At 45.2% G+C, this 27414-nt stretch overlaps 1 protein-coding gene across 3 annotated transcripts in view; it reads right to left on the bottom strand.

Moving 5' to 3' along the window:
* Window positions 1-27414, bottom strand: part of nisch (nischarin) — a 107061-nt gene that overhangs the window by 16422 nt on the left and 63225 nt on the right. For all 3 annotated transcript variants that reach the window (XM_060910929.1, XM_060910930.1, XM_060910931.1), the window contains one exon: window positions 18962-19112. In XM_060910929.1, coding sequence (XP_060766912.1) covers window positions 18962-19112 — 151 coding nt within the window. The remainder of the gene's footprint in view (window positions 1-18961; window positions 19113-27414) is intronic.

Below are 27414 nucleotides of genomic sequence, written 5' to 3'. Positions count from 1 at the left end.
GATGTTTTGGGGCTGTCACTGGGCAACACAGACTTTCAACTCCCTCCAAAAATTTTCTATAGGGTTGAGATCTGGAGACTGGCTAGGCCACTCCAGGACCTTGAATGCTTCTTACGAAGCCACTCCTTTGTTGCCTGAGCGGTGTGTTTGGGATCATTGTCATGCTGAAAGACCCAGCCACGTTTCATCTTCAATGCCCTTGCTGATGGAAGGAGGTTTTCACTCAAAATCTCACGATACATGGTCCCATTCATTCTTTCCTTTACACGAATCAGTCGTCCTGGTCCCTTTGCAGAAAAACAGCCCCAAAGCATGATGTTTCCACCCCCATGCTTCACAGTAGGTATGGTGTTCTTTGGATGGAACTCAGCATTCTTTCTCCTCCAAACATGACAAGTTGAGTTTTTACCAAAAAGTTCTATTTTGGTTTCATCTGACCATATGACATTCTCCCAATCCTCTTCTGGATCATCCAAATGCTCTCTAGCAAACTTCAGACGGGCCTGGACATATACTGGCTTAAGCAGGGGGACACGTCTGGCACTGCAGGATTTGAGTCCCTGATGGCGTAGTGTGTTACTGATGGTAGCCTTTGTTACTTTGGTCCCAGCTCTCTGCAGGTCATTCACTAGGTCCCCCCGTGTGGTTCTGGGATTTTTGCTCACCGTTCTTGTGATCATTTTGACCCCACGGGGTGAGCTCTTGCATGGAGCCCCAGATCGAGGGAGATTATCAGTGGTCTTGTATGTCTTCCATTTTCTAATAATTGCTCCCACAGTTGATTTCTTCACACCAAGCTGCTTACCTATTGCAGATTCAGTCATCCCAGCTTGGTGCAGGTCTACAATTTTGTTTCTAGTGTCCTTTGACAGCTCTTTGGTCTTGGCCATAGTGGAGTTTGGAGTGTGACTGAGGTTGTGGACAGGTGTCTTTTATACTGATAAGTTCAAACAGGTGCCATTAATACAGGTAACGAGTGGAGGACAGAGGAGCCTCTTAAAGAAGTTGTTACAGGTCTGTGAGAGCCAGAAATCTTGCTTGTTTGTAGGTGACCAAATACTTATTTTACCGAGGAATTTACCAATTAATTCAATAAAAATCCTACAATGTGATTTCCTGGATTCTTTCCCCCCATTCTGTCTCTCATAGTTGAAGTGTACCTATGATGAAAATTACAGGCCTCTCTCATCTTTTTAAGTGGGAGAACTTGCACAATTGGTGGCTGACTAAATACTTTTTTGCCCCACTGTACCTATTGACCAATAGGGACCTTCAACGACAGTACTGTGCAGAAGTCTTATGCATATGTAAAGAAATGCTGTTGACCAAAACTAGCTTAAAAAATAATGAAAATGTTACCAGTTTATAAAAACAAACAAAAAAACCCACAGCAATAAGCCATAATAAATGAAACAGTCAGTATTTGGTGTGAGACAACCATCCATCCATTATCCATAACCGCTTATCCTGTGCAGGGTCGCAGGCAAGCTGGAGCCTATCCCAGCTGACTATAGGTGAGAGGTGGGGTATACCCTGGACAAGTCGCCAGGTCATCGCAGGGCTGACACAGACACAAACAACCATCAACACTCACACCAACAGTCAATTTAGAGCTACCAATTAGCCTAACTTGCATGTCTTTGGACTGTGGGGTAAACCGGAGCACCTGGAGGAAGCCCACACAGACCGGGGGGGGGGGGGGGGGGGGGGGTTGGGGACAGGCAAACTCCACACAGAAAGGCCCCAGTCAACCACTGAGCTTGAACCCAGAACCTTCTTGCTGTGAGGCGACAGTGCTAACCACTACACCACCGTGCCGCCTGGTGTGAGAACCCTTTGCTTTAAAAAATAAAAAGTCTCAGGCACAATGAGTGCAGTTTTATAAGGAAATGAGCTGTAGGTTTTACTAAGCATCTTGTAGAATCAGCCACAGTTCTTCTGGACACTTTGTCAAACTTGCTTCTTAATTGTGCAGCAAAACCCAATAACCTTCATGAAGTTTTCTTTTTTAATCTGAAAAGTGGTATTTTTTGGAATATGCTGCTCAAATACAAACTAAGGGTTTTTTTGTTTGGGTTTTTTTTGGGGGGGGTGCTGGAAAACGAACAGTTGGAACTCAAATGTTTTTGTACTGATGATTCGATTATGGAGAAGTCGATAATGAAGTAGTAAACAGAAATCTAAAAAAAAAGTCTGTAAAAAAAAAAAAAAACAGGATTCCTAAGACTTTCACAGCACTCTATTTCAAGAAATTGTGTAAAAAGGATAAATTATGCAAAGCAATTGTGTGATGACTTACATTTGCAGTTGACATGAAGCTTAGTTGCCCTTATTAGCAACATTAACCAGATACCAAAAAAAAAAACCAATAACGAATTAAAGCTGCTAGCGGCCTTGACAGGCCCTCGCACGTGTGGTTCATGAAGGTTATTGGGTTTTGCTGCACAATTAAGAAGCAAGTTTGACAAAGTGTCCAGAAGAACTGTGGCTGATTCTACAAGATGCTTAGTAAAACCTACAGCTCATTTTCTTATAAAACTGCACTCATTGTGCCTGAGACTATTTTATTGTTATTTTTTAAAGCAAAGGGTTCTCACACCAGGTGGCACGGTGGTGTAGTGGTTAGCACTGTCGCCTCACAGCAAGAAGGTTCTGGGTTCAAGCTCAGTGGTTGACTGGGGCCTTTCTGTGTGGAGTTTGCATGTCCCCCCCCCCCCCCCCCCCCGGTCATTGCACCACCCAACAAAACATGTCATATGTTCATCAAAATGTTCAAAGGTGATGTGCATGTGTCAAATGCCATGACTGCTTGACGGATGAGAGATAGACAGACAAAGACTGTGTATGTGCGTTTCTGTGGTGTGAAAATGGACATATACATGTACAAAACTATATATGTGTCTCCTCCTTATCTCTATCTCACGCAATCTTAAGTCATCTTAGCTTTCTTGTGCGTGTGTGTATACACGTGCAGAGTTTTCATATGTCTGCAACAAAATGCACAATGATGGCAGGTCACTATTATTGTGTGTGTATCTATTTGTCAGAGAGAGAGAGAGAGCGCGAGCGCGTGTGTGTGAGAGAGAGAGAGAGAGAGAGAGAGAGAGAGAGAGAGAGAGAGAGTGCTCATGTGTGTGCATACTTGAGAGAGTGTATGTGTATGCATAAATATGCATATGACTGTGTGCATGAGTGTGCACAGAATTGTACGTTACCCATTCTCGTGAGTATTCACGTGTGTGTGTATATGATTGCAACTGTGTGTGTGCGCGCGCATGTGTGTGCTACATGTATACGAGTGCATGTGTGTTGGTGGCGCTATGTCAGGCATGTCATAGATCAATCCGTCAAAGCATTGAAAATTTTTGGCACATTCCCTGCTTGGCCAGATGGTGATACTGTGCTAGGCATGTGATTTAGACGTGTCAATATCATCAGAATCACAATATCCAATATTTTGTAAAGTTTCAGATCAATCCATCAATGAATTGAACATTTTTTGCCCATTTCCTGCTTGGCCAGATGGTGGCGCTGTGCTAGGCATCTGAATTACACATGTGAATATCATAATACACAATTGTAGCGGTTCTCGTATAAGGGTGGAGCACAGAAGACGGCAGGACAGAGTTCAGGTTGGTACAGCGTTTTATTGCTACACTTTTCAGTGAACACTTATTTCGAATTTCTCACACACACACACACACACACACAGAATCGGCGTCTGGTTCGGGGAAGAGCTCCCCCTGCTCTCGCTCTCCCTCCGTAGGGCGCGGTCACTGGGAAGACACAATCACAGGTTAATTGCCCTCAGGTGTAGTGATTCTGCCACTTACCTTCCCTGACGCCGCCCTCCCGTCACAGACCGGCGCTTGACCACGCCCCCGCTGCCACATACCCCCACCGCCCGACTCAGGCCAGGCGGCCTGCAGCCGACTCCCCCCCTTGACGGGAGAGGAAGTCCACCATGACCATCTGCGCCCCCGGCCTGTGGACCACCTTGAAATTAAAGGGTTGGAGTGCCAGATACCAAGGGGTGATCCACGCGTTGGCATCCTTCATGCCATCCTTCATGGAGCCACTGGAGGGGCACGTGGTCCGAACAGAGGGTGAAAGGGCGTCCCAGCAGGTAGTAACGGAGGGCGAGGACCGCCCACTTGATCGCCAAGCACTCCTTTTCGATGGTGCTGTAGCGCCCCTCATGCACCGACAGCTTCCTGCTGATGTACAAGACGGGGCGGTCCTCCCCCTCCACCTTCTGGGACAAAACAGCCCCCAGTCCTCTGTCCGACGCATCCGTCTGCAACATAAAGGGGAGAGAGAAGTCAGGGGAGTGCAAAAGTGGCCCCCCACAGAGTGCAGCCTTTACCTCAGAGAAAGCCCGCTGGCATTGCTCCGTCCACTGGACCGGATCTGGTGCCCCCTTTTTAGTCAGATCAGTCAGCGGGCTGGTGACGTCCGAATAATTAGGTATAAACCTACGATAATAGCCAGCCAGCCCCAGGAACTGTCTCACCCCCTTTTTGGTCTTGGGCCTCGGGCAGGCCGCAATTGCTGCTGTCTTGTTAATTTGGGGACGCACCTGCCCGTTGCCCAAGTGGAAGCCCAGATACCGTACTTCCAATCGCACACTTCTTTGGGTTGGCTGTGAAACCCGCTCGCCTCAGCGACCTAAGGACGGCCCTCAGATGTTCGAGGTGCCTCGGCCAGTCATTACTATAGACAATAATGTCATCGAGGTAGGCAGCCACATAAGTGGCGTGGGGGCGGAGGACCCTGTCCATCAGCCGCTGAAATGTAGCAGGCGCCCCAAACAGCCCAAAAGGAAGTGTGACGAATTGGTGTAATCCGAACGGTATGGAAAAGACCGTTTTTTTCTCGGGATAGTGGAGTCAAGGGGATCTGCCAGTAACCCTTTGTTAAATCCAGTGTCGAATAAAAGCAAGCCGTGCCTAGTCGATTGAGCAACTCATCAATACGAGGCATTGGGTACGCGTCAAATTTAGACACCGCGTTGACTTTTCTATAGTCCACACAGAACCGGACCGACCCGTCGGCCTTGGGTACCAAGACCACCGGGCTGCTCCAGTCACTGTGGGACTCCTCGACGATGCCCATTTCGAGCATGGCCTCGAGTTCTTCCCGAACCACCTTTTTTCTTGTGTTCGGGTAGCCTGTAAGGGCGGCTACGCACTACCACCCCTGGGGGCGTCTCAATGTGGTGCTCTATGAGGTCGGTGCGACCGGGCAGGGGCGAGAACACGTCCGAAAACTCGGTCTGCAACTGGGCGACCTCTGCGAGTTGGGTCGGGGAGAGGTGGTCTCCACAGGGGACTGGAGAGGTACGTGACGCCAATGCCCCTTTTTGAACCTCCGGCCCCAGCTCCGCCTTCTCCGGAACCACTGACACCAACACCACGGGCGACCTCCTCATTCCAGAGTTTAAGCAGATTGAGTTGGTAAATCTGTAGCGCCCCACCCGTCTGTTCGCCTCACCTCGTAGTCGACGTCCCCGACTCGCCGTGTGACCTCAAAGGGTCCTTGCCACTTGGCGATCAATTTGGAGCTCGATGTGGGCAACAGTACGAGTACTTTATCTCCTGGTGCAAACTCCCCAAGGCGCGTACCCTTGTTGTACAGGCGGGCTTGCCGTTCTTGGGCCTGCCGCAAATTCTCCTGGGTTAGGTGGGTGAGCGTGTGGAGTTTTGCGCGCAGGTCCATAACGTATTGAATTTCATTTTTACTTTGTCCCTCCTCCCAATTTTCCTGCAGCACATCTAGAATGCCGCGCAGCTTACGCCCATATAATAATTCGAATGGGGAGAACCCCGTGGAGGCTTGGGGGACCTCTCACACTGAAAACAAGGGCTCGAGCTACTTATCCCAATTACGTACGTCCTCACTTACGAATTTTTTAATTATATTCTTGAGGGTGCGATTGAACCGTTCAACTAAACCGTCCGTTTGTGGGTGATACACGCTGGTGCGGATCGGCTTAATCCCCAATAACCCATACAGTTCGCGCAGTGTCCGTGACATAAATGTGGTGCCTTGATCAGTTAGAATCTCTTTTGGGATTCCAACTCGAGAGATAACGCGGAAGAGCGCCTCCGCAATACTGCATGCTGAGATATTGCGCAGAGGCACTGCTTCCGGGTATTGCGTTGCATAGTCCACCAGAACTAATATAAAGCGGTACCCTCGTGCTGACCGATCTAATGGCCCGACGAGATCCATCCCAATTCTTTCGAACGGGGTCTCGATTAATGGTAGAGGGCGCAAAGGCGCTTTTGGAATGGCCGCTGGATTTACTAACTGGCATTCGCGGCACGCCGTACACCACCTACAAACATCGCTGCAAATCCCCGGCCAATAGAATTGGGCCATTATTCGGGCTAGTGTCTTATCCTGCCCTAAGTGTCCAGCCATGGGATTAAAGTGAGCCGCCTGGAATACCAATTCTCGGCGGCTCTTTGGAATTAAAAGCTGCGTGATTTGCTCTTTCGTCTGAGTGTCCTGCGTCACTCGGTATAATCTATCCTTCATAATAGAAAAATAGGGGAAGGACGGGGTGGCGTTCGGCGGGAGCGTTTGACCATCGATTACTCTCACTTGGTCAAACGCATGCCGCAGAGTCTCATCTCGTGACTGTTCTAACGGGAAATCCGCAAGGGATTCCCCGAGAGAGAGAGGAGGAGCCTGTGGCTCCTCACTCTGACGCGGAGATAACGTAGACGGCCCTGTGACAGCTGCTCCCGCCAAGGCGACACCGGGACCTCCCCCTGCTGACGTATGGCAGGACCCACTCGTCACTAAACGGCTCATCAACTCCCCGAATCCCAGCCAATCAGTCTCCAAAATTATCGAGTGGGTGAGGCGAGGATTAACCGCCGCCTTTACTATAAATTTTTCCCCTCGGAAAACAATGTGGACCGACACCAAAGGGTAGCTGTGAACATCCCCGTGCACACACAACACCTTCACCCCCTGTGCTCCCCCCAATGCCTCGTTTTGCACCAGGCTTTGGTGAATTGAGGTTTGATTACAACCGGAATCCACCAACGCCTGATATGTATCCCCTTGAATACTCACGGGTATGCGATACGCTCCGGCCCAATCGAGGGCAGCTCCTGGCGCGTCAGGGATCCGAACCACCGCGCCCACCTCCATTGCCGTGCACTGCTGTTGGAGGTGGCCCAGCTCCCCACGGCGCCAGCAAACCGGCCCGGGCTTCCTCTCTGCACCGGTGTTCTGGGGCTCACTCACCTGAGGGGGGGGGGGAGAGACAGACACAGAAGGGAGAAACAGGAGGGCACCACGGGTGCGGCGGGCCGGCTGGGGTGGCACCGGCCCCCGCGGTGGGGGAATGGGGCGAGGACGGGACACAGGAGGGGGGGGGGGGGGGGAGAGAGAGAAGAGGCTGTCTGCTGTCCTGCCATCGGGACAGCCGCCAAATGGTCCTCCGCCAGCTCGATGGCCTGATCCAGCGACGCCGGGCTGTGGCACTGGACCCACTCCGCGGTTCCTGCTGGCAAGCGTGCGATGAACTGTTCCAGTACCACCTGGTCAATGATCTCCTCGGCGTCGCGGTTGTCAGCCCTCAACCACCGCCAGCAGGCGTCCCGGAGTTGCTGGCCAAATGCGAACGGCCGGCCGACTTCCTCCAAGCGCGGAAGCGCTGGCGCTGCTGTTCGGGGGTGCGCCCCACACGCTGGAGGACGGCCCGGCGAAGGTCTGCGTAGGCCAGCCGGCGGTCGGCAGGGAGCTGCAGCGCAGCCAGCTGCGCCTCTCCCGTTAGCAGGGAGAGGAGGCGCGCCACGCGCTGATCCATCGGCCACCCCGAGGTCTCCGCGACTTGCTCAAAGAGCATGATAAATGCCTCGGGGTCATCCTGCGGGCCCATCTTTGTTAGGGTGAGGGGGGACGGGCCCGCAGTGGGAGCGTTGGTAGACCCCACTGACGCGAGGAGGTGCCAGAACGCCTGTTGATCCTCTTGCTGGGCCAACACCAGGACCTCGAACTGCTGTTCCTGCCCCTTACGGAGAGTGACTAGCGCCTGGTGCTGGCTTTGCTGGGCCGTGGCAAGGACGTGAACGGGGAAGACTCCATGGGGCTGTTTGGCTTCTGCGCTCCAGGTCCTGGGTTTCAGCACCACTGTAGCAGTTCTCGTACAAGGGTGGAGCACAGAAGACGGCAGGACAGAGTTCAGGTTGGTACAGCGTTTTATTGCTACACTTTTCAGTGAACACTTATTTCGAATTTCACACACACACACACACACACACACACAGAATTGGCGTCTGGTTCGGGGAAGACCTCCCTCTGCTCTCACTCTCCCTCCTTAAGTAGGGCGCGGTCACTGGGAAGACACACAAACACAGGTTAATTGCCCTCAGGTGTAGTGATTCTGCCACTTACCTTCCCTGACTCCGCCCTCCTGTCACAGACCGGCGCTTGACCACGCCCCTGCTGCCACAACAATATTTTGTAAAGTGTCAGATCAATCATTTAAGGCATTGCCAGTTTCTGGCACATTTCCTGCTTGGCCAGGTGGTGGCGCTATAACAGGCAGGCCCATTGGGCGTCAGGTTATCATCATAATCATAATATCTATTGAAGTAAGAAGTGTCCGACCATACAGTCAATGCACTGTGGTTTTCTGACACGTTTCCTGTTTATGTGGCAAGATATTAAAATCATAAGGCCATTTCAACATATTACAAGATCTCAAAAATCCCTTCACAATTTAATATCAGCAACATCTTGGCATCACATATAACAAATTTCACATGAATCTCATGAACCGTCCAGGAGGAGCATGTTAAAATTAATCATGTGTCAAAAAACACACATATTCAAAACCCTATTCTTTTCTTGGCCAGTTGGTGGTGCTATACCAGACAGGCATATTGGGCATCTAGATGTCATAATAATCACATTCTCTAATAACCTGATTATTAGAGAATGATTTCAGCCAAATCATTAAATGTATTATGACTTCATGACATTTCCTGTTTATGTGGCAAGTATTAAAATTCATAATATTGCCATTTCAACATATTACAACATATCAAAAATCCCTTCGCAATTCAACATCAGCAACATCTTGGCATCATGTTTGCCAAGTTTGACATGAATCTGATGAACTGTCTAGGAGTACTATGTTAAAAATGACCATGTGTCCAAACGCATATAAGCCCAATTACCTCACTTTCTGTCGAGCGTGGCTAATGCAATGTATATACGAAAGTTGTTCATCTTGGGACGAACTACATATGTACTGAATTTGCAGGGGTGATAGCGTTCCGGCGCTGCGCCAGATTTCTGGCGTACCGCGGCGCCGGAAAAAAAAAAAATCTAGTTCGCCCATTATCCTGTGTCATTCTGAGATGCGCAGATAGACAGTAAAGGGAATTCGTTCCCTTTACTGTCTATCTGCGCATCTCAGAATGACACAGGATAATGGGCGAACTAGATTTTTTTTTTTTCCAGCGCCGCGGTACGCTGGAAATCCGGCGCGGCGCCGGAACGCTATCACCCCTGAATTTGGTATGCGTAGCTGAAACTATATGCCAATCCAAGGACTCCATGACATTAGGGGGCACTATGAAGTCCCTGGGCCATGCCCGGGGCCAAACGTCTGTGGCTGAGAAGTGGTTACAATGACTGATGTGTGTATCAAATTTCATGAGTTTTCGTGCATGGGAAATGCCTCAAAAAAAAGCCAAGCGCGACAGAAGAAGAAGAATAATCCTTCAAAAAACAATAGGGTCTTCGCATCCAACGGTGCTTGGGCCCTAATAATAATAATAATAATAATAATAATTAAAGCCGCTAGCGGCCTTGACGGGCCCTCGCACGTGTGGTTCCACAACCCAGGACATTCCGCCACCCAACAAAACAGTCACGTCATATATTCATCAAATGTTCAAAGGTGTGAAAATGTACATTTCCTGTGTCTGCAGTGTGTGTGTGTGTGTGTGTACATGCAGAGTTTTCATATGTCTGCAACAAAATGCAATGATGGCAGGTCACTATTATTGTGTGTGTGTGTGTGTGTGTGTGTGTGTGTCAGAGGAAGGGAGAGAGAGAGAGAGAGAGAGAGCTCATAGATGTTGCGTGTGCATGAGAGTGCATACTTGTGAGTGTGTGTATGCATAAATATGCATATGACTGTGTGTATGAGTGTGCACAGAATTGTATATGTTACCCATTCTCGTGAGTATTCATGTGTGTGTATATCAGGGGTGGCCAACCAGTTGGAGACCAAGAGCCACATTTTTTACTGCATTACCGCAAAGAGCCACATCATACACATGGGCACACGAACATCACCCATCTCTTCCTCTCTCTCTCACACACACACACCCCTCTGCTCAGCCAGATTAATAGTAAATGTCACACACCAACATATTTACTCCTACAGTACTAAGACCACAGGCTGAGGCCAGTCATTTTTAACAATGAACACTGTGTGCACTTACTATGCATGCTGCTTAGTGGGACTCATGGCATTACCAAAAAAAAGCCACACCATACACATGACCGCACATGAACATCGCCCCCCTCGCTCTCTCTCTCTCTCTCTCTCTCTCTCACAGACGCACACGCTCACGCACCTCTGCTCAGCCAGATTAATAGTAAATGTCACACGCCAACATGAGAGAAATTTACTCCTTCAGTCAGTACTAATACCACAGGCCAGTCATTTACAGCAATCAATATTGTGTGCACTTACTATGCATGTTGCTTAGTGGGACTTCTGACATTCCTTGCCTTGAACAATCCTCTTCAAATCTGGCTTGTATTCCGTCGTTGCCACTCGAAGCAGTTCTTTCACATGGGTGTCAGTCAGAACAGAACGATGCTTTGACTTCACATGTTTCATGGTAGAGAACACAGACTCGCAGACGTATGTTGACCCAAACATTGACAGTATCTTAAGCGCAGCCCGTTTCACATTCGGGTATTTTTCCAATGGCACACTTTTCCAAAACTCAATGGTGCCTTCCCTCAAAACAGGTTTCAGTTGGTCTTCCTCACGAAGATCGATCATCTCCAACTCAGCCGCAGCCTCATCTGTGACAAGCAGGGCTTTCAAACAGTCCATCTCCGCATCGAATGGGTCGACGAGGAACGTAATCTGTGGCCTTTTCAGTTGTATATCACGGAACCGGGTTACAAAGCTTTCGTGCAGGTTTTCAATTAGTGTTGCATATCTGGCTCCTTGCTTATTCAGGGAGGCGGGAAGCTTTGAAATGAGCTAATGACGACTGACATATAAGGCAGAATGGCTTGCCATTACGTTCAACAAAAAAGTATAAACTCTCCTACTCTGTTAAAAATGTCCTATGTTCGTCTTCATATTTTAGTTTTGCTGTGCATTTTTTCATTGCCATTTTGAGAGGCTACTTGACACAAGATACACCTTGCCCAAAAACTTAGCGATAAAGGCTACGTTCACACTGCAGGCTGAAGTGACTCAAATCCGATCTTTTCGCCCATATGTGACCTGTATCCGATCTTTTATTGACAATATGAACGACACAGATCCGATTTTTTCAAATCCGACCCAGGCCGTTTGGATATGTGGTCCTAATTCCGATTCCTATCCGCTCTTTTCATATGCGACTTCAGTCTGAACCGCCAGGTCGCATTCATCCGACTTACACGTCATCAACAAGCCACAAACGTCACTATTCTGCGCTGAAGTAGGCGGCGGGTCTCTCAAAAAAGTTACAACAACATGGCGCATAATCACGGGCGCAGATAGAGGGTGGGACGAGTCATATTTAAATTCACCTCGTTCGGTCCCCCCTACTTATAGGGAGGAAAAAACGTCTATGCTGTCTTTCTTTGCATAAGGCAAACCTCACGGAAAAATCAAAAGACTAATTACCATTCGGTTTATTGAGGTGCACAGCAGTGTATACATATAGTTGCAACAACTCACATAAAACAAAACAAAGACTGATATTCGGTTGGTTGAGCTGCGCAGACTGCACAGGTTGCGAGCTCGAGCTTGGTTGCTATGGTTACTAACAACAAGTTTGACAGGCATATCGGGGTTGGGGTTGGTTTGCTGGCAGCTTTGTCCCCCCCAGTTTTTTGTCCCCCGCAGTTCAAAAAACGTATCTGCGCCCCTGCGCAGGACATCAATGCGAGGGACGCTTCGGGCTGTGAAGGTTCTGAATCTTCTCAATGGAAGGACGCAGAGGTTAGGGAGCTGATTTCCATTTGGGGGGATGCAGCTATTCAAGCTAGATTGGATGGGTCATACCGCAACCGGGCGGTTTTACTTCCGTAAACACTGGCCGTGCTCACTGCGTGTGACGTCGTCGTATCCTGCAGTGCGCATGCGGAACACTTTTAGGTCGCTTTTCGTTCATACTGAGGATCACATACAAGTCACATATATTTGTTAATGTGAACGACCTCACAAAAAAATCGGAATTGAGCATTAAGCCTTGCAGTGTGAACGTAGCGTATCTCACGCACATGCACATTTGACATGACCTGAAGATTCCGTAACATACCCAAGCAAAGCGAAGATGCATTTGACGAAAATACCATACTGAACTCAAGCAAAACGCACATAAAAAAAAAAAATCACAAACTTTGATATGAACGTAAGAGCCGCATGACACCGGGCAAAGAGCCGCATGCGGCTCGCGAGCCGCGGGTTGGCCACCCCCGGTGTATATGATATGATTGCAACTGTGTGTGTATACAGTGGGGCAAAAAAGTATTTAGTCAGCCACCAATTGTGGAAGTTCTCCCACTTAAAAAGATGAGAGAGGCCTGTAATTTTCATCATAGGTACACTTCAACTATGAGAGACAGAATGGGGGGAAAGAATCCAGGAAATCACATTGTAGGATTTTTATTGAATTAATTGGTAAATTCCTCAGTAAAATAAATATTTGGTCACCTACAAACAAGCAAGATTTCTGGCTCTCACAGACCTGTAACAACTTCTTTAAGAGGCTCCTCTGTCCTCCACTCGTTACCTGTATTAATGCACCTGTTTGAACTTATCAGTATAAAAGACACCTGTCCACAACCTCAAACAGTCACACTCCAAACTCCACTATGGCCAAGACCAAAGAGCTGTCAAAGGACACTAGAAAAAAAATTGTAGACCTGCACCAGGCTGGGAAGACTGAATCTGCAATAGGTAAGCAGGTTGGTGTGAAGAAATCAACTGTGGGAGCAATTATTAGAAAATGGAAGACATACAAGACCACTGATAATCTCCCTCGATCTGGGGCTCCATGCAAGAGCTCACCCCGTGGGGTCAAAATGATCACAAGAACGGTGAGCAAAAATCCCAGAACCATACGGGGGGACCTAGTGAATGACCTGCAGAGAGCTGGGACCAAAGTAACAAAGGCTACCATCAGTAACACACTACGCCGCCAGGGACTCAAATCCTGCAGTGCCCCCTGCTTAAGCCAGTACATGTCCAGGCCCGTCTGAAATTTGCTAGAGAGCATTTGGATGATCCAGAAGAGGATTGGGAGAATGTCATATGGTCAGATGAAACCAAAACAGAACTTTTTGGTAAAAACTCAACTTGTCATGTTTGGAGGAGAAAGAATGCTGAGTTCCATCCAAAGAACACCATAACTACTGTGAAGCATGGGGGTGGAAACATCATACTTTGGGGCTGTTTTTCTGCAAAGGGACCAGGACGACTGATCCATGTAAAGGAAAGAATGAATGGGGCCATGTATTGTGAGATTTTGAGTGAAAACCTCCTTCCATCAGCAAGGGCATTGAAGATGAAACGTGGCTGGGACTTTCAGCATGACAATGATCCCAAACACACCGCCCGGGCAACGAAGGAGTGGCTTCGTAAGAAGCATTTCAAGGTCCTGGAGTGGCCTAGCCAGTCTCCAGATCTCAACCCCATAGAAAATCTTTGGAGGGAGTTGAAAGTCTATGTTGCCTAGCGACAGCCCCAAAACATCACTGCTCTAGAGGAGATCTGCATGGAGGAATGAGCCAGAATACCAGCAAGTGTGTGTGAAAACCTTGTGAAGACTTACAGAAAACATTTGACCTCTGAAATTGCCAACAAAGGGTATATAACAAAGTATTGAGATGAACTTTTGTTATTGACCAAATACTTATTTTCCACCATAATTTGCAAATAAATTCTTTAAAAATCAGACAATGTGATTTTCTGGATTTTTTTTCTCATTTTGTCTCTCATAGTTGAGGTATACCTATGATGAAAATTACAGGCCTCTCTCATCTTTTTAAGTGGGAGAACTTGCACAATTGGTGGTTGACTAAATACTTTTTTGCCCCACTGTATATAAAAAAGTGTGCGCACGCTACATGTATATGAGTGTGAGTGTGTTGGTGGCGCCATGTCAGGCATGTCATAGATCAATCCGTCAAAGCACTGAAAATCTTTGGCACATTTCCTGCTTGGCCAGATGGTGATACTGTGCTAGGCATGTGAATTAGACATGTCAATATCAGTAGCTTTCGGTCCACTAAACAAAAATAATTAGGTGTCGGGGAATATTCTTTTTATGACCTACACTTGATTGACTTTATGATTCTGCAAAGCATTTTAGGGTCCGTCATTTATATCAAAAATCCCAAAGGGATATCAAAAATCCCTTCGCAATTTCTTGGCATCAGCAATATCTTGGCATCATGTTTGCCAAGTTTGACATGAATCTGATGAACCATCTAGGAGGAGTACGTTATAAATGACCATGTATCCAAACGCATATAAGCCCAATTACCTCACTTCCTGTTGGGCGTGACATCATCCAAAGGGTAGAACTCCCAAGTTCTACCCATTCATTTCAATGGGAAATGGAAAAAGGGGCACTATGAAGTCCCTGGGCCATACGTCTGTGGCTGAGAAGCGGTTACAATGACTGATGTGTGTATCAAATTTCATGAGTTTTCGTGCATGGGAAATGCCTCAAAAAAAGCCAAGCGCGACACAGGAATAAGAATAATAAATATATTCATCAAATGTTCAAAGGTGATTTGCATGTTGCAAATGCCATGACTGCTGTGTGAAAATGTACATTTATATATGTACAAAACCATACATGTGTCTCCTCCTTATCTCCATCTCATGCTGTAATCTTAAAGGAACAGTCCACCATACTACCATAATGAAATATGCTCTTATCTGAATTCAGACGAGCTGCTCCGTACCTCTCCGAGCTTTGCGCAACCTCCCAGTCAGTCAGACGCAGTCAGACGCGCTGTCACTCCTGTTAGCAATGTAGCTAGGCTCAGTATGGCCAATGGTATTTTTTGGGGCTGTAGTTAGATGCGACCAAACTCTTCCGCGTTTTTCCTGTTTACATAGGTTTATATGACCAGTGATATGAAACAAGTTCAGTTACACAAATTGAAACGTAGCGATTTTCTATGCTATGGAAAGTCCGCACTATAATGACAGGCATACTAACACCTTCTGCGTGCTTCAGCAGCGCAAAGATATCTGAGCTCCGTATCAATGCGCTGCCGAAGCGCGCAGAAGGTGTTAGTACGCCTGTCATTATAGTGCGGACTTTCCATAGCATAGAAAATCGCCACGTTTCAATTTGTGTAACTGAACTTGTTTCATGTCACTGGTCATATAAACCTATGTAAACAGGAAAAACGCAGAAGAGTTTGGTCGCATCTAACTACAGCCCCAAAAAATACCATTGGCCATGCTGAGCCTAGCTACATTGCTAACAGGAGTGACAGCGCGTCTGACTGCGTCTGACTGACTGGGAGGTCGCACAAAGCTCAGAGAGGTACGGAGCAGCTCGTCTCAATTCAGATAAGAGCATATTTCATTATGGAAGTACGGTGGACTGTTCCTTTAAGTCATCTTAGCTTTCCTGTGTGTGTGTGTACACATGCAGAGTTTTCATATGTCTGCAACAAAATGCACAATGATGGCAGGTCACTATTATTGTGTGTGTCTGTCTGTCTGTCAGAGGGAGAGAGGTGTGTGTGTGTGTGTGTGTGAGTGAGTGAGAGAGAGTGTGTGCTCATAGATGTTGCATGTGCATGTGAGTGCATACTTGTGAGTGTGTGTATGCATAAATATGCATATGACCGAGTGTGCACAAACTTGTATATAATTATATCATCAGACTCACGATATCCAATATTTTGTAAAGTTACAATATGTGATAGTAATGCAATTTAATGAGGTGTAGTGTGTTTTCACCACAGTGGGTTACAAGTCACAAGCCTGAAACTCATGTTGTGACACCACATTTTGTTTAGGACATGCCCAGGCGTGGGCGGCACGGTGGTGTAGTGGTTAGCGCTGTCGCCTCACAGCAAGAAGGTCCTGGGTTCGAGCCCCGGGGCCAGCGAGGGCCTTTCTGTGTGGAGTTTGCATGTTCTCCCCGTGTCCGCGTGGGTTTCCTCCGGGTGCTCCGGTTTCCCCCACAGTCCAAAGACATGCAGGTTAGGTTAACCGGTGACTCTAAATTGACCGTAGGTGTGAATGCGAGTGTGAATGGTTGTCTGTGTCTATGTGTCAGCCCTGTGATGATCTGGCGACTTGTCCAGGGTGTACCCCGCCTTTCGCCCGTAGTCAGCTGGGATAGGCTCCAGCTTGCCTGCGACCCTGTAGAAGGATAAAGCGGCTAGAGATAATGAGATGAGATGAGATGCCCAGGCGTGTTATGTTTGTAAAGAGATGAAAAGAGTTCGGAGTTCTCCCTACCGCGACTAGAGAAGGTGTAAGATCGTGATTGTTAATAAAGATGCCATAACGGCTGAAGAGTATCAGAATCATATTACAAGATATCGAATTCAACATTCAGCAATATCTTGGCATATTATGCGTATATTTCAACATATTACAACATATCAAAAATCCCTTCGCAATTCAACTTCAGCAATATCTTGGCATCATGTTTGCCAAGTTTGACATGAATTTGATGAACCGTCTAGGAAGAGTACGTTAAAAATGACCATGTGTCATCATGACTCCAAATGACCTTATGACATCACTCCAAAGTTCTACCCATTCATTTCAATGGGAAATGGAAAAAGGTGCGCTATGAAGTCCCTGGGCCATGCCCGGGGCCAAACGTCTGTGGCTGAGAAGCAGTTACAATGACTGATGTGTGTATCAAATTTCATGAGTTTTCATGCATGGGAAATGCCTCAAATAAGGCCAAACGCCACAGAAAAAAAAAAAAAATAATAATAATCCTTCTAAAAACAATAGGGTCTTCGCACTGAACGGTGCTCGGGCCCTAATAATAATAATAATCATCATCATCATCATCATCATCATCCTTCGAAAAACAATAGGGTCTTCGCACCGAACGGTGCTCCGGCCCTAATGAATAGACAGTAGTGCTTGAAAGTTTGTGTACCCTTTAGAAATGTTCTATATTTCTGCATAAATATGACCTAAAACATCAGATTTTCACACAAGTCCTAAAAGTAGATAAAGAGAACCCAGTTAAATGAATGAGACAAAAATATTATACTTGGTCATTTATTTATTGAGGAAAATGATCCAATATTACATATCTGTGAGTGGCAAAAGTATGTGAACCTCTAGGATTAGCAGTTAATTTGAAGGTAAAATTAGTGTCAGGTGTTTGTCATCCCATTGATTGAAATCAAGTGTGAGTGGGCACCCCGTTTTATTTAAAGAACAGGGATCTATCAAAGTCTGATCTTCACAACACATGTTTGTGGAAGTGTATCATGGCACAAGCAAAGGAGATTTCTGATGACCTCAGTAAAAGCATTGTTGATGCTCATCAGGCTGGAAGAGATTACAAAACCATCTCTAGAGAGTTTAGACTCCACCAATCCACAGTCAGACAGATTGTGTACAAATGGAGGAAATTCAAGACCATTGTTACCCTCCCCAGGAGTGGTCGACCAAAAAAGATCACTCCAAGAGCAAGGCGTGTAATAGTCGGCGAGGTCACAAAGGACCCCAGGGTAACTTCTAAGCAACTGAAGGCCTCTCTCACATTGGCTAATGTTAATGTTCGTGAGAACACTGGACAACAAATGGTGTGCATGGCAGGGTTGCAAGGAGAAAGCCACTGCTCTCCAAAAAGAACATTGCTGCTCATCTGCAGTTTGCTAAAGATCACGTGGACAAGCCAGAAGGCTATTGGAAAAATGTCTTGTGGACGGATGAGACCAAAATAGAACTTTTTGGTTTAAATGAAAAGCATTATGTTTGGAGAAAGGAAAACACTGCATTCCAGCATAAGAACCTTATCCCATCTGTGAAACATGGTGGTGGTAGTATCATGGTTTGGGCCTGTTTTGCTGCATCTGGGCCATCACTGATGGAACAATTAATTCTGAATTATACTAGCGAATCCTAAAGGAAAATGTCAGGACATCGGTCCATGAACTGAATCTCAAGAGAAGGTGGGTCATACAGCAAGACAACGACCCTAAGCACAGAAGTCATTCTACCAAAGAATGATTAAAGAAGAATAAAAGTTAATGTTTTGGAATGGCCAAGTCAAAGTCCTGACCTTAATCCAATCGAAATGTTGTGGAAGGACCTGAAGCAAGCAGTTCATGTGAGGAAACCCACCAACATACCAGAGTTGAAGCTGTTCTGTACGGAGGAATGGGCTAAAATTCCTCCAAGCCGGTGTGCAGGACTGATCAACAGTTACTGGAAACGTTTCGTTGCAGTTATTGCTGCCCAAGGGGGTCACACCAGATACTGAAAGCAAAGGTTCACATACTTTTGCCACTCACAGATGTGCAATATTGGATCATTTTGCTCAATAAATAAATTACCAAGTATCATATTTTTGTCTCATTTGTTTAACTGGGTTCTCTTTATCTACTTTTAGGACTTGTGTGAAAATCTGATGATGTTTCAGGTCATATTTATGCAGAAATATAGAAAATTCTAAAGGGTTCACAAACTTTCAAGCACCACTGTAGAGAACTTGGTAAAAACGTGGCCACTTACAAGCTTGATCACTGAGCGTGGACGCAACATCGTTCAGGATAAAGTAAACAGCTTTGGTAGACAGCATAATGCAGGCAGTCAACTCCACATCAGGGGATTTGTAAAAAAGCACAGATGTCCACAAGATGTGCCTTAGCTCTTCATTCTCCACCTAGAACAAACAGTACACCTAGGCTTAAACATTTCATTTATTTTGCCTTGTGGATTGTGGGGGTGACATACAGCAAAGGGATACCAAGCCCTCCACAATTATTGGCACCGCTGATAAAGATAAGTAACAAGAATGCTCTGAGAGCACAATATCCCCCACTGGCAACTATGCCATAACTCTGGTAAAATGTGACTGAATAGAATGAAAACTGCAATGTGCGTAGTACTGACATATAACAAAGAATCCTGTCAAGTTTCATGAAAGTCCTCCAAAAATTGTGAGAGGAGTTGATTTCAGAAGGTAAGCACCCTTCCCGGGATGGACAGACATCACCACGACATAATCCCCCTTCAGGCTTTTCGGCCAGTGGGAGATGATGATAATAATAATAATAATAATAGTGAGGGAAGTTGATTTCAGAAAGTAAGCACACCTTGATGAAATTGCCAAAGTACAAGTTTGTTAATAATCAAGGGCATAACTCTGGTAAAATATGCCCACGTTAAATGAAATTTCAATATGCGTATAACTGTCATAACAAAGCCTTTTGCCAAGTTTGGTGAAATTCCTCCACAAATTGTGAGCGGAGTTGATTTCAGAAGAATATACACCCTCATGAAATTGTCAAAGTACAAGTTATTTAATCAAGGGTCAAAACTCTGGTAAAAATTTTCACAAACAAAATTAAATCGCAATATGCGTATTACCGTCATATAACAAGGCCTTTTGCCAAGCTTTGAGAAATTCATCCAAAAATTGAAAGGAGTTGATGTCAGAAGGCAAGCACACCTTCATGAAATTGTGAAAGTACAAGGTTGTTGATCAAGGGCCACAACTCTGGTAAAATGCAACCGAATTGAACAAAGTAACAATATGCGTACTACTGCCATCCAACAACGCCTTTTGGCAAGTTTCGTGAAATTCCTCCAACAATTGTGAGAGGAGTTGATTTCAGAAGGAAAAACACTCATAAAATTGTCAAAGTATAATTTTGCTAATCAAGGACTGTAGCTTTGGTAAAACATGACCGAATTGAATTAAATTACAAAATGCATAGTACTGACATAAAGAATCCTGCCAAGTTTCATGAAATTCCTCCAAAAATCACGAGAAGAGTTGATTTCAGAAGGTGAACACGCTTCCTGGGACAGACGGACAGACATTGCCAGGACATAATCCCCCTTCAGGCCTCCTGACCAGCAGGGGACAATAAAAATGGTTCAGAAAAAAAAAATTCATCTTTTGGTAAAGTAGCCTGGGGAGAGGGATTCCAACCTTTAATTGAAAAACATATTCAGAGAAAGAAAACAAAACAAATCCCTCATTAAGAAAATTTTCAACAAACACATGCCACTATTATTGGCACCCCTGCCTTTAATACTCTATACATCCTCCCTTTATCAGTGAAACAGCACCAAGTCTTCTATCATATTTTATAAAAGTTGGAGAATACAGAGCAGGGCATCCGAAACCATTCCACTTTCCAGAATCTCTCCAGATCATCCAGGGTCCTCAGCCCTGTCTTGTGCATCATCTTCAGCTCACCCCACAGGTTTTCAATGGGGTTCAGGTCTGGGGACTGAGATGGCCATGGCAGAAGCTTGATTCTGTGGTCAGTAAACCATTTTTGTGTTGATTTGGACATATGCTTTGGATTGTTATCCTCTTGGAAATCCAATGACGACCCAGTTTTAGTTTCCTGGCAGAGGCACCCAGATTTTGATTTTAAAAGATCTGGCATTTCTCAGAGTCCCTAACAAGGATTCCAGGGCCTTTGGAGGAAACAGCCCCAAAACATCACAGAACTTCCACCATATTGTACAGTTGGGATCAGGTTCTTTTCATTATAGCCAACCTTTTTACACCAAACCCACCTGGAGTGTGCGTTGCCACAAAGCTCCATTTTTGTTACATCAGACCATAGAACCCTATTCTAGTGAAAAATTATAGTAGCATTTTGCAAACTTCAGGTGCTTACATTTGTAAATCCGTTACATTTGTAACTGACCCAAAAAAAGCTTTCTGACATACCTTCAAAATAATCTGTTGGCATGGAGGTGGCATCTGATGGTGGGTTTGGAGACTTGAAAACCCTAAGATTTTACTTGTAATTCACCAATAGTGATGCTTATGGTTTGTTTTTTTTTGCGCCTCTCTTACCCTCCTCACTGTATACGGGAGAAAAATAAACTTGGGTCCTCTTGCAGGCAAGCTTGTAACAGTTCCAGTTGGTGTTCACTTTATTATTGACCTAAGAGTAGAAATGGGCATTTTCAGGCAAGTAGCTATTACTTTATTTTAGAACCATTCTCTGACTTATGAAGGTCAACACACTTCTCCCTCATTCGGTTTGTGTGTTCTCTTATCTTTCCCATGTTAATGGGTGACTAAGCGAATTTGGCCTCCGTATTCCCTCATATTTTTACCCCAGTTAAACAAGAAGTCATGGATGTTGAAAGTTCCTACACACTCCAATCAATTCAAAAATGTACAATGTGCAATAGGCCATTTGCAGGAATTGGTCACGTGTCAATTTTCCCCATAGCAACAAGCCTGTGGTGGGTAAGCTAACTTGACATTCCTTGACAACCATAAGAATTTGACTGGCGATGCGAAGCAATCCATTTCTATAATACTGTAACTGTTTTTACCTTTTCTACTGTCTTTTTTGAGCCGTGTGTGTGTGTGTGTGTGTGTGTGTGTGTGTGTGTGTACTTGGAAAAAAGTTTGTGGTTTTAACTTCTGTCATAAGTTAAAGCAAATCATTGGCCATAAAAGAGAGTTTTTTGGACTCAAGTTGGTCGCTGCCGAAAGAAATTCACGCACAAAATAGCGGATATATCTGTATTTATTTTCAAGAATCTTCACACGTTAAGCGAATGATAAAGGTAGAAAAGGAGAAATAAGTTATAAACATACCTGAGAAATCCGCCATTTCGCACATGAATTTCTTTCGGCGGAAACCAACTTGAATCCAAAAAACTCTTTTACGGCCAATGATTCGCTTTAACTTATGACAGAAGTTAAAAGCACAAACTTTTTCCAAGTACACATGAAAATTCAGGTCCAAAAAAAAAAAAAAAAAAAGACAGTAGAAAAGGTAAAAACGGCTATTATAGAAGCAGGGGTGATAGCGTTCCGGCGCGCCGTGGCTGGGGAAAAAAAAAAAAAAATCTAGTTCGCCCTTTGTCCTGTGTCATTCTGAGATGCGCAGATAGACAGTAAAGGGAATTCCGAATTCCCTTTACTGTCTATCTGCGCATCTCAGAATGACACAGGACAAAGGGCGAACTAGATTTTTTTTTTTTTTCCCCAGCCACGGCGCGCCGGAAATCCAGCGCGGCGCGCCGGAACGCTATCACCCCTGTGAAGTGGATTGCTTCGCATCACCAGTCAAACTCTTATGGTTGTCAAGGAATGTCAAGTTAGCTTACCCACCACGGGCTTGTTGCTATGGGGAAAATTGACACGTGACCAATTCCTGCAAATGGCCTATTAATTACATTGCGTTGACTAATTTCCAGGGGCGCCAATGGGTTTTTGTTGAAAATACTTATTTCTTGAGGGATTTGTTTTTCTCTGAATAGATTTATTTCAGTTAAAGATTGGATTTCTGGGGGGGCGCTAGTGTGCAGTAATGGAGTAAGACGTTCATCTCTTGAGCTCCGTGTTGTTACCTCCTTTTAAAAGTTAATATTTACGGCATACCAACGTTTTTCTGAAACTGCCTGCTGTTTAAGTTCTTCTTACGTCTATCGAACTCAGTTTTACGCCAAGATGCCCAATAAGGAAAAAGAAACTCAAAGTGGGAAAGGTTCATCTTCCAGTGCTGCTAGCAATGAAGCGATATTAGCTGCTATCACTAAACAAGGTGCGGAGCTAGCCAAAGTTTCTAAACTAGTGGATGGTCTTAAGAAATCAATGGAAGAGCGTCTTGATTCAATACAGTCATGCCTGTCCACTCTTCAGCACAAACAACACGAAGTTGAATGTCGTATGGGTGATATGGATGAGGCTCTTTCGACTGCTGACCAACGCCTTACGACACTGGAGGCCACATGCAACGAGCTGCAGGTGGCTAATGGCCGCCTCAGTGCCAAGCTCAATGATTTAGAGGGGTGCTCTCGTAGGCAAAACATACGAATTGTTGGTATCAAAGAGGGAGAAGAGAAGAGTCGACCTACTGAATTCATCTCCAAGTTGATCCCAGAGTTACTTGGTCAGGACAACTTCAGCAAACCAGTGAAGGTGGACAGAGCACATCGCAGCTTGAAGCCCAAGCCCAAAGAAAACGAGCGGCCAAGACCCATCATCGCTAAAATTCATAACGACAGAGACATGCGAGACATCTTGCGGCTAAGTCGTCAGCTGGCACCGCTCAACTACAACAGAGAGAAGCTGTCGATATTCCCCGACTATACAGCGGAGGTGGCAGCCCAGCGACAGTCCTTCAACACTGTGAGGTATAGGCTCACCGAGGCGGGAGCCAAGTGCTCCCTTCACTATCCAGCCAAACTTCATGTGGTCTATGACAACACCGTGAATGTCTTCGAGACAGCAGCAGCTGCAGAACGATTTGCCGAAACTCTAACAGATAAAGCTTAACGTTTTCATAGAAAGCTCGATGTTTAGCAAGTATTTGATCTTTGCAGCCAAGTTTTTTTTTTTGTTTTATGGGCAATAAGTTTCTTGCAAAGGAAGCAGGACTTTTCATTCAAATAGTGATTTACTGAGCTTAGTTGCCCGGTCTAACTTCTTTGCATGTTATGCGTTATTCATGAATATGGTAATTCAGCGAGGCAATATACAGTAGGCTATATTATCTGTGCAGTAATACGTTGGTTTATTTCACTGTATCGGAGGTTCTCACGGAGCTGTTGGCTTAGGCTAGTTTTTGGTGTGTAGTTCAGCTGGCTCTGTTACCCGGCAGTTTCCTTATAGGAAGTATGGTAAGCCGCATAGTTCTCCACTGCGGCTTGGGGGGTTTATTTTTTGGGGGGGGGTTGTGTTTGTTCTATGTCAATCTGCCAGATATGGAGTTCTTATGTCAATCTCTACAATGCGTTTACTTAGATGCAGGATAATTGTTCGATAAGGTCAGGACAAGGTCCTATTACTTTCATATCTTGGAATTGTAGAGGCCTTGGTGGAGGATTAAAGCGAGGGAAAGTTTTTTCACATCTTAAATCCCTGTCAGCAGATATTTTTTTTTGCAAGAGACCCATATTCAGCCAACTGAGCAAGGGCGATTACGATCTTTATGGATATCCCACATTTACCAATCTTCTTTTTCTTCTAAGGCAAGGGGGGTTGCTATTCTTATTTGCAAAACTATTGCATTTAGTTTCAAGTCCATGTCCACTGATCCAGCTGGGAGATATGTCCTTGTCACAGGTACAATTAACTCTGTTCCAGTAGCCTTCTTAAACATATATGCCCCTAACTTTGATTGCCCTGATTTCTTCTGCAAAATTTTCAATCTTGTGGCCAACCATAGCACTCACAATATTATCATAGGTGGAGACTTCAACTGTTATCTAGACCCTCAGATTGGCAGGTCTTCTTCGAAACCAGCCCCACCTTTAAAATCTGTACCCACTCTTAATAATCTCATGAAGTCACTTGATTTAGTAGACATATGGAGACTTCAACACCCCTCTGACAGACAATGTTCTTTTTTCTCCCCAGTCCATGGCAGCTTCTCCAGAATTGATTACTTCTTAGTTGATGCTAGATTAATATCAAAAGTAGATAATTCCACATATCATAGTATCTTAGTCTCAGACCATGCTCCCCTCTCAATGAACATTAATTTTAACTTAAATGCACGTCACTATAACTGGAAGTTCAACCCTACTCTACTCACGGACAAAGGTTTCTGTGAATATATATCCATTAAGATCTCAGACTTCCTGCAAAGTAACGACACAGGGGAGGTCTCAGATTCAACATTATGGGAGACTTTTAAAGTTGTTGTGAGGGGGCAAGTCATATCACACCAGTCTTCCTGTAAAAGAGCTAGGCTAAGACGTCTTTCTGAGATTGAGTCGGAGTTATCTGCATTAGAAGAATCTTATAGAAACTCAATCTGAGGACACCCTCAACTCTATTTTGAAAATAAAATGAGTATAATCAGATTCTTGGTGGGCAGGTGAGGCATTATATTAATAGGCTGAGACAAACATACTGAGCTTGGTGAGAAAGCACATAAGCTGCTTGCTATACAGTTAAAAGGAGTGCAAGCTGATCGGGCAATACATAAAATCTACTCTACTAGTGGTCAGCTGATAACTGATCCCAAAAACAAACAAAAGATTTTTGGATTTTTACAGCCATTTATATACATCAAGGTCCACAGCCACTGACACAGAGATAGCAAACTTCCTCAATGCACTGGAAATTCCATCCCTTGATGATGTCAGACAGGTTTTGGATGCGTGTATCACACTGGATGAAATTAAAAATGCCATACGCTCCTTTCCTAATGGCAAAGCTTGCGGTCCCGATGGATTTGGTATTGAATTTTATAAAGCTCACATTGACACCATTGCACCCCTTTTACTTCGTATGATAAACTGCTCTTTGTTGGATGGAATGTTTCCCCAAACCCTCTATGATGTCCATGTTTGTCTGCTTCTGAAGGACAGAGATAAAGCTGATGTGGCATCTTATCGTCCCCTAAGCCTGCTAAATTCTGATCCATAGATTATAGCCAAAGTTCTAACGAATTGACTGAACAGATACATTGGCACCTTAATCCACTCTGATCAAACTGGGTTCATTCCTGATAGATTCTCATTAACACCTGCCGTTTGTTGAATATTATGTACTCTACTAAATTGCCCCATGCTGCTGTTATCTCACTAGATGCTCAGCAGGCTTTTGATCAAGTTGAATGGAGATACATGTTTGCAGCCCTGGAAAAATTTGGCTTTGGCGACAAATTTATGACATTATTAAGAATGCTGTATGCATGTCCCAAGTCCTCTGTTCTGACAAACTTTGATAGGTCTCCTCAGTTTACATTAGGGCGTGGTACAAGACAGGGATGCTGTCTTTCCCCCATGCTTTTCGCCCTGGCTCTTGAGCCTTTGGCGATAGCTATTAGAGCCAACTCTCAAATTAATGTAGGGATGAGAATGGGACATTTTAAAAAAACCCTCTGAAATGTCTGCCAAGGGCAGACATAACGCACGCAAAGCGCGCATGGGGGGGGGGCCCTTATATATAGATATGATAGATGTGGCGATCCCAGCTGACGCCAACATCAGGAAGAAGGAACATGAGAAACTTGAGAAGTATCAAGGGTTGAAAGAGCAGCTGGAACGGATGTGGAAGGTCAAGGGTTGCGTGGTCCCTGTGGTAGTGGGGGCACTTGGGGCAGTAACCCCCAAACTGGGAGAGTGGCTCCAGCAAATCCCAGGAACAACATCTGAAGCCTCAGTCCAGAACAGCGCAGTCCTAGGAACATCGAAGATACTGCGCAGAACCCTCAAACTCCCAGGCCTCTGGTAGAGGACCTGAGCTTGAGGATGACATGGATACCACCCCCCCCGGTGAGTACCGGTGATACCACCCCGGGGGTGAGAAGGAGATTTATATATGTTTTCAAATTCAATGATGGTTTAAAACGTTTATAAACTTTAAGATAACAAATATATATCGTGAGCGATAATGGAGGTAACCGTAACGATATATTAGATTCCTCCTGACTCTATCTTTGACAATTTAAGTAAAACGTGCCTTTGTGCTTTTTTGTTTTGATGTGCTCCTGGATGTTTCTAGCTCCTCTGTTTCCATAATTGATCATATCTGAGCACAGAATACACAGAACCTTTCCCAGCACGTCCACTTTTCAGATATGTTTTGTCAGGCACGTCGTCACAGTTTGTGTCCCTATCTGCACGGTAATGCTACTATCGAGCCATGCCCATCGGAAACAGTTCTTTATCCCGTTTGATTTATCGATTTCCCTGGCAGAGCCCCGGTGGGGGCCCAGGGGGCGGGAGCTAATGATTTTGGGCTATTTTTTTTTTTTACCCCAAAACCATTAATTTTATCAGCAAAAAGTTGCAATTTATTTGGAAATAAATTCCCCTTCTTGGTGGACTACCAGGTGAAAATTATTAATATGGGACAAGAGACTTGTTTTTAATCAATTCACATTTGATGATTTCAAAAAAAAAAAAAAAAAAAATCAGTGCACCTTTTAATATAAGCAAGAGCTCTACAGTATTATATTTCTGCATTTTAGCTATTCATGTCTTTGAATACTCTAATCCTTTAAAATGAAGAGCAAACC

This window comes from Neoarius graeffei, chromosome 26 (genome assembly GCF_027579695.1).
Source record: "Neoarius graeffei isolate fNeoGra1 chromosome 26, fNeoGra1.pri, whole genome shotgun sequence".
NCBI lineage: Eukaryota > Metazoa > Chordata > Actinopteri > Siluriformes > Ariidae > Neoarius > Neoarius graeffei.
Note: the sequence above shows the minus strand (reverse complement) of the source record. Positions and strands in the feature narration are given on the sequence as shown.